The following is an 8,696-nucleotide window of genomic DNA, read 5'->3' on the forward strand; positions in this document are numbered from 1 at the left end:
GTGACCTTCCTGTAACGATCTCAAAGACATTGATTTTTCTGAAGACATAATTGAGCCTTTTACCATGTCCAGCATACCTCCATGGCATTTAACCAAACCAAAAAGCCACCAGAAGATGCAGGGTTGTAAAGAGCTTCACTCACGCACAGTATGTTTTTCTTTTGCAGGTCGGCCTGAAGCTGGCCGAGACCAGCCCCCTATGCTTCCTGCAATGCCTGTGGGACAGGCGGATCAGGCGGATCCTGCAATGCCTGTGGGACAGGCGGGTCCTGCAATGCCGGTGTTGCAAGCGGATCCTATGCAAGTGGACTTACACCCTGACCGTCCTGAGCTTGCAATGCCGGCGTTGCAGGCTGATCAACCACTGGCAGCGAACGACGTAAGTTTTTGTTGTTGTTGTGGGATTTGTAAAGTTTTTTTGATTCTATATTTATTCTTTTTTTTTTTGTTCTTTTTAAAATGTTTTCCCCTCTTTCTTGGTTTTCTTTTGTTTTAGAGGTAAACAGCGCCTACAACTGCGTTAAGGTCGTATTTTTAGAGTAAAGACCAAACATTGAGACCTCTGTTAGGATCAATGAAGGAGAACAAATTCTTCAAATAAGTGCGTAAAAAAGTAATTCCTTCAGGTCTCCAAAAATGTCTGGCAAATTCCAGGTCACCAGATGGGCATCGCATCTGACACAAAGTTAATGTTCCAATCTTCCCAATGGATCTTGGCAACCTGTTGTTTCCCATTTTTATTTAGATATCAACATGTATATATAATTTCCACTTTTTACTTCCAACATTGTATACCTGATATTCCGAATTTAATGGGATTTAATTTAGATTTTATAAAAGTTTTGAAATAGATTGTTCGAAATTAAGTGTTATTTAAAAAGTTGTTTTAAATTTAAATTTAAATCTAAAGCCTATTTACACTCGATTTTTAGCGTTTAAAAATTTTAAAATAGAAATATTGACCAGTATCAAGCAGAGAAATGAACCGTTGAGAAAAAACCTTGTTTCGCGCGCTCATATGACCTTAGGCAGGTGCGAGCCTTCCATTTTCCAACATAAAACTGTCATTCTCATTTCGCCTTTTTTGTAATAGAAGCTGATTAGTTAGGATCTGTTCTTAAATATTATTAGTGGGTGGTTGGCGGGTGCTCCGGTGTGGTTTGCTTCTTTCCAATCAAACATCTATCGTCCTTGTCTCCCCTTCTTTTATGTTTGTTACTCTCTTGTAACACCCCTAATCTTCGGCGCTCATATGACCTTATGCAGTTGCGAGCGCCGTAAAACCTCTACTATAACTAACTAAAATGTTCTTTAATTTTGTTTTCAGCTTGGACAATGCCAGCAACTGACACTTGTCAGCGGACGCCGTCGACTGTGCAAACGGAGGCGGCGTCTATCGCAGCCCTACTGCAGGCAGCACAGTAAGACTTTTATATTCTCATTTGGCTTTATCAGCAAAATATAAATTTTAAATTGTTTGCTACATTTCTGATTGATTAGCATCGTGTGTGTATGTGCTTGTGTGTGTATATGCTTGTGTGTGTGTGAGTGTGTGTGTGTGTGTGTGTGTGTGTGTGTGTGTGTGTGTGTGTGTGTGTGTATGCACGCGCTCGCACGCATAAGTGAGAGAAAGAGAGAGCGAAGCGTGAGAAAGCGAGAGAGAGAGTGAGAGAGTGAGAGAGTGAGAGTGAGAATGAGAGTGAGAGTGAGAGTGAGAGTGAGAGTGAGAATGAGAATGTCAGTGCCACTGACTGTAGTGTCTTTAGGCCATTCCCAAAGGGGGGATATTTCTAGTTCAAGCACAGTAGAATTGTCACGCTCATAACTGTGCCTGATCTACAACAGGGAACTGCTGCTTTTTCTTTCCTAATCCTTGCTATTGTTATTTTCCTCTACTTCTTTTGTATGTTTGTCACTCTTTTGAGACCTGCTACTTCCGGGGTGCCTTGATAGTTGAGGCAGTCCTTGTGCTGTTGAAGCTAGAGAGGTGAGCAGAGTAAGTCTGATTCCATATAAAGACTTCTCTGATGACACCGAACCCTTGGCGCTCATATGACCTAATGCAGTTGCGAGCGCCGTAAATCCCTCTACTATTTAAAAAAATAAACAAAATAATCTTCATTGGGTCGAGAGTGCCGTAAAACGCCTACTCAATCAATCAAAACCTCTAATCATCGGAACTTTTATGACTTTATTGTGAAGCAAGTGCCATAAAACGCTTATGAAGTGGGTGGTTGGCGGGTACTTTGGTAGGTGTGGTTTGCTTCTTCTTTCCTATCGAACATCTATCGTCCTGATCTCCTCCTTTTTATGTTTTTTACTCTCCTGTAACATCTAATCTTCGGCACTTATATGACCTTATTGTGTTGCAAGTTCCGTAAAACTTACTAAAACTACAACTAAAAGCTCTTACGAAAAAAAAGTATCTCGTAAAATAGTTACAGCAAAACCCCGTGAAGCAAAAAGCCACCAGAAGATGCAGGGTTGTGAAGAGAGTTTCACTCACGCACCGTGTGTTTTTCTTTTTCAGGGCGACAAGATGAGCTTCCTGCTCCTGGAAACGAAGTAGCGGCCCTGGAGGTCGTGGTCGGCCCTGCACCTCTTCCTGTTCTTCCCTTACTTCGGCCTGTCGATCCTGTACCTGCTGCCTTACCTTTGCCTGTCGATCCTGTACCTGCTGCCTTACCTTTGCCTGTCGATCCTGTACCTGCTGCCTTACCTTTGCCTGTCGATCCTGTACCTGGTGCAGGTGACCTTCCTGTCGATCCTGCACCTGGTGCAGGTGACCTTCCTGTCGATCCTGCACCTATTGCAGGTGACCTTCCTGTCGATCCTGCACCTGGTGCAGGTGATCTGCCTCTTCTTCCCTTTCCTCTGCCTGTCAATCCTGCATCTGTTGCAGGTCATCTGCCTCTTCTTCCCTTTCCTCTGCCTGTCAATCCTGCACCTGTTGCAGGTCATCTGCCTCTTCTTCCCTTTCCTCTGCCTGTCAATCCTGCACCTGTTGCAGGTCATCTGCCTCTTCTTCCCTTTCCTCTGCCTGTCAATCCTGCACCTGTTGCAGGTCATCTGCCTCTTCTTCCCTTTCCTCTGCCTGTCCGTCATCTTCCTATTGCAGTAGACCACGCACCTCCAGGTGTCGACTACGCTCCCCCTGTCTGGCCAGGAACAAATATACCAGGGATGTTTCCCGTGCTGGTTGCGGCACCAGCTGCCTGGCATCCACACGCTCCACCACCTAATGGGGTAAGTTTTTTGTTTTCATGGAAATGGTTTGGATTTATTTATTTTTATTTTTTTTTTTTATTGTTTTCATTCCCTCTTTTTGGTTTTCTTGTTTCTTTTAGAGGTAAGAGATTTACTGCTACTGCAACTGCATTAAGGTCACAGGAACGTGAGGGACTCCAACGTATTTTACTGTATGGTTGAACTTGAGAATTCGTGGTCAAAATCCAATAGTAACAACAGACATTTTTATCGTTTTGTATAACAGTATTATCCGTATTTTTACATTAAAATGGAGAATTCTGTTAGGACCAACGACGGAGAACAATTTCTTCGAATCAGTGCTTTTAAACTAGTTCCTTCCGGTCTGTCCAAAGTCTGGTAAATTCCAGGTGGTCAGATCGGCAGTGCATCTGACACAAGATTAATGTTCCAATCTTCCCCATGGCTCTTGGCAACCTGTTGTTTCCCGTTTTTATTCAGATAGGAAGTCCGCTTCTAAATGATATTATAGATTATTTAGGTGGGGATGTAAAAACACATAATTTAAATAATAATGATAATGATAATGATAATAATAATAATAATAATAATAGTAATAATATAATAATAGTAATAATAATAATCATAATCATAATCATAATAGTATTCATAGTCATAGTCATAATAATAATAATGATAATGATAATAATAACAATAATAATAATAATAATTTTTCTTTTTCTTCTCCCACAGCCCTTCAACTTCTTTGTCATCAACCTGACAGCCAGGGACATGATGGACTTCCTCGGGCAGCAGCAGCAGGGACGGGGAGCGTTTGTGCCAGCACAAAGGAGATACTTTGCTGAAGCAGACAGGAGACTGCATCTCCCTCCTGTCCCTCCTCTCCCTCTCCCTCCTCCCCCTGCTCCTGCTGCTCCTCACGCCGGCGAGTCAGTGTTCAAGCGTATATGGGTGTGTGTATCTTCGTTTGTTCGTTCCGTCTTAAACTTTTTTAAGTAATTATGATGGTGTGTGTGTGTGTGTGTGCGTGTGTGTGTTCTTGTGTATGTATTTGGTGTGTGTTACTAGAGTTACGTGAAACGATGTAGTTGTTACTTGTTACATGAAACGGTGAAGCTGTTACTACAGTTACTGTTACTAACTACAGTTATTGTTACTAGTTACATGAAACGCCGTAGAGCTGCTACTAGAGTCACATGAAACGCCGTAGCTGTTACTACAGTTACTGTTACTACAGTTACTGTTACAAGAGTTACTGTTACTAGTTACATGAAACGATGTAGCTGTTACTAGATATACATGAAACGCCGTGGCTGTTACTAGAGTTAAATGAAACGCCGTAGTTGTTACTAGACTTAACGTTACTAGAGTTAAATGAAACGCCGTAGTTGTTACTAGACTTACTGTTACTACAGTTACATGAAACGCCGTAGTTGTTACAAGACTTACTGTTACTAGAGTTACATGAAACGCCGTGGCTGTTACTACAGTAACTGTTACTAGAATTACTGTTACTGGAGTTACATGAAATGCCGTAGCTAGCAAGGTTTAGAGCAAGGGTGTAGAGGTTCTATGTATGGGACTCTATGTACTCTTGGCTCTCTTCATTTGTCGGCCCATAGATCGCAGCTGCAGAGAAATTTGTGCGGTGGCACTGTCAGACACGCGAGAGATGTGAGTTATAATCTGTAGTAGTGCAAGGAGAGGTTTTGTGGGGGGAACTCCACGTCGTCTTTCGGATGAGATGTTGGTTGTGGGTGGTTGGTGGGTGCTCTGGTGTGGTTTGCTTTTCTATCAAACATATATCGTCCTTTTCACCCCTTTCTTTTTTTTTGTTTTTGTTTGTTACTATCTTGTAACACCTCGATTCTTCTGACGCTCATTTGGCCTTATGCAGTTGCGAGCGCCGTAAAACCTCTACTAAAACAAACAAGACGTTGTCATCGATTTCTTTTATGTAGGCACCTTGTGCTGGGTGGTGTGTTGGTAATCGCATGAGTGTGCTGGGTGGTGTGTTGGTAATCGCATGAGATGTCCGAACCATTTGATTCTTTGGTGTTGTATGTGATGCATGACATCATTTGCGCCCACCATTTCTCTGATGACTGTTTTTCTAATTTTGTCTCGCCTGGTCTTCTTTACTGCTTTTCTTTGTAAATTCTGTTTTCTTCACCTGCAACTACTTTTGTGTAGCAACATGCATGCTATGAAGTGTGGGAATTCGCCATTCTGATTTCTGTAAGTTTATTCAGTGTTTAAGGCCATGGGCTCTCATTACATCACATAAAACACTCATTTGATAAAAGTTTCCATAATGAATAAGTACAGGTTGTGCACATATCTCTTATCATGGGTCAAACATTGCTTATTTCTGTCACTAGGCCGAGTCAGGCTGGGAGGGATTAACAATTTCCTTTGAAGGACAAAGTGTGAACAATAGAAAATAAAGTGAAATTCATCTTCAGTTTCATGAGAGTTACACCTCTCACATAAGGGAGAATTCGTTAATTTCCACTGGTAGAGATTATTTAATGGAAGGCTATGGTTTTTTAAAACAAAGCTATGACTCTTCTGCTCCAATACCGTGGGAGGATGGTGATATATTCAGCTGTTTCTGATTTCTGTATAACGCTTTGAAATGGGCTGCGAGGTTGCTATTGGCCTAGAGGTTAAGGTGTTGACCTCTCATTCAAAGGTCCCGGATTCGAATCCGGGTAGCGACCGAAAAACTGTTCTTCTCTGAATTGTCTCCTTTCACTTCCTTTCCAGCTTTCTAGCAATGTTCTGTCGTCTGCTTTCGTCTCCTCTTTCTGTCCCCACTCCCTCATCTCCTTTGTCCCCCCCCCCCCCCTCCTCTGGGCTCCTGATTCTTTCTACAGCCTTTCTACTGCTACTCCTTGGCTTCTTCTTACTGCTGTCTTTCAGCAACACCCCTGATCTTCTTGTAGGAAAGATCTACACCTAGCTTTCTCGGACAAGGGCGAAAAATCTCGGAGGGCCCGTGTACAAGTTGCGCACGTTAAAGATCCCTTGGTGGTCTAACATCGATAAGAGTAGGCTTCTGCCGCCACCCGGTCAAAATTCAAAATTTCCTACCAACTGAAAAAGTTTAATGTGTCCCGTGCGCTCATATGACGTTATGCAGCTGCGAGCGCCGTAAAACACTTACAAAAACAAACAGAATCTAATCTTCGGCACTTATATGACCTTATTGTATTGCAAGTGCCATTACTCTTACTCCGCTCTACTGCCTCAAAGTCTCCCCGCCCCTCCCAGGAAATTAAACATCTCTCTGTGCTGGAGTCTGTGGACATCTCTGTCTGTGGACATCTCTGTCTGCGGACATCTCTGTCTGCGGACGTCTATCTGTGACGTGGATGACAAAGTAGCTGAAGACGTGTGGGAGAAAATATTATATATCTACACCAAAATTTTCTATTTTAACGTTTAAGATCAAATAACCGTACACAGCCGTGCAGTGAACTACGTATAAAAAAACTAACTTGTGTTTCGGCGCTCATTTGACCTTATGCAGTTGCGAGCGCCGTAAAACCCCATACTAAACTTTAAAAAAACTTTAAAAAACTAACTCTTTCTAGGGGGCTCTCGGGGCCTAGAAGTTAGGGTGTTTGCCTCCCATTCAAAGGTCCCGGGTTCGAATCTAGGTAGCGACAGAAAACTTTTCTTCTGTAAAATTGTCTCCTTTCACTTCCTTTCCTGCTTTCTAGCAATGTTCTGTCATCTGCTTTCGTCTCTTCTTTCTGCCTCAACTCCCTCATCTCCTTTGCCCCCTCCTCTGGGCTCCTGACTCTTTCTGCAGCCTTTCTACTGCTACTCCTTGGCTTCTTCTTACTGCTGTCTTTCAGTCACACCCCTGATCTGATGGTAGAAAAATATGTACACCTAGCCTTCTCGGACAAGGGCAAAAAATCTCGGAGGGCCCGTGTGCAAGTTGCACGTTAAAGATCCCTTGGTGGTCTAAAATTGATAAGAGTAGGCTTCGGCCGTCACCCGTGCAAAATTCAAAATGTCCTACCAACTGAATATTTTTAATATGCCCCGCGCGCTCATCTGACCTTATGCAGTTGCGAGGGCCGTAAAACGTACCACCCCCCCCCCCCCCTCAGCTTCTCCTACTCTGTCTTCCTTCATCACTCACTCCACAAGCACCTTAAAGAACTGACGTTCAGGAACACACCGTTATGATCCCTACCATATTCTGGCATGATACCAACTCAGCTAAAGATGCTCAAAAGAAAGCTCCAAGGGGAGAAAGATGCAAAATGGGTGGGTGGGTGGAAAGGAAAACAAGCAGGAGTTTTCAAACATAGGTTAACTAGGCACTTCTGTGAAGTTTTCAAACTTCTCCAAGGGCACTGAAATTAGGAGTATAGGATAGAGCGTGGCTTTCTGTTTCAGAGACTTTTTTAAATGTTTGTGCTATCTTTGTTAGTCCAGAATCAGCGGTCATTTTTGTGAATCAGTTTTCGCCCTGATTCTGCCAAATTTTTGTACTTCATTTTGTGCCACCAAATTTCCAAATCTTGTTTCAAAGCGTCATAAAATCCTTAACCCTATCCGTACGCCCTGGGGTCATTTTGTAGCCCTGGGGTTGTATTCTTCACATTTTGCAATACTTCTAGAACGAAGATTTCTTTGAAACGTTTAGTATTTCTCAAAAAATCGTTTTGACAGACTGCTATGCGAAGCGAACGGATCGGATTAAGGAGTAAATTTCCTCTTTGGAAAGTGGTGACACAGAGTTCCCCACGTCGTATGAATGCGATACTAAACACGACGTACGGATAAGGTTAATAATAGTTGTATCGTAACTACTGAGGTATCATTTTTTTTTTATAGTTTATGTAGAATCAATAAATAAGCAACAAACATTCAGAGTAAAATTGTAATTAGCGTTTAATTACTCCATAAGCGTGACGTAGGGAGCCTGATGGGTATGATCCAAAATAAAAAGGGGCTGCTCAAATATAATCTTACACAATTTATGACCATTGATTATTTGGGATGTACTTGCCATATTTTTTTAACTACCCTTGTTGATAAACCATTCTTTGTTCTACCAGAAAACATTCCAATGGTTATCTTAGAAGTGATACCTTGACAAGGCAAGTCTTTCCCTTTTACCAACCAAATCCGCGAAGACCTCGCTGAACCCTTCCACCGTGACATCGCGCCGAGCGCCGCGCCGAGCCGTGACGTCACACATTTTTCGCCTAGAGCTTCTGGCTCGCTCTGTTCATTGTTGGAAATGTACAAGACAGGGAAATACATTGTACATCACTCGGAGATTTTGGAACTTCAGTTTGAAAGGTCAATACATTTTGGTATGTTTTATAATCACTGACTTTAAATTGTACTCAATTCCATTCGAAATTCTAAAGAAAGCGAGAATATTTAGAGCCAAGCATTTCCTTTTCACTGAGCCCCCCCCCCCCCCCTACCAATCT

At 42.5% G+C, this 8,696-nt stretch overlaps 1 protein-coding gene across 1 annotated transcript in view; it reads left to right on the forward strand.

The window, feature by feature from the left end:
* Positions 1 to 3,015: 3,015 nt before the first annotated feature.
* Positions 3,016 to 8,696, forward strand: part of LOC101847555 (proline-rich protein 36-like) — a 182,200-nt gene continuing 176,519 nt past the window's right edge. Inside the window, exons 1-2 of the mRNA XM_013091320.1 lie at positions 3,016 to 3,246; positions 3,961 to 4,179. Of these exons, the coding sequence (XP_012946774.1) occupies positions 3,184 to 3,246; positions 3,961 to 4,179 (282 nt within the window). The 5' untranslated portion in view covers positions 3,016 to 3,183. The remainder of the gene's footprint in view (positions 3,247 to 3,960; positions 4,180 to 8,696) is intronic.

Source organism: Aplysia californica, unplaced genomic scaffold, assembly GCF_000002075.1.
Source record: "Aplysia californica isolate F4 #8 unplaced genomic scaffold, AplCal3.0 scaffold00033, whole genome shotgun sequence".
NCBI lineage: Eukaryota > Metazoa > Mollusca > Gastropoda > Aplysiida > Aplysiidae > Aplysia > Aplysia californica.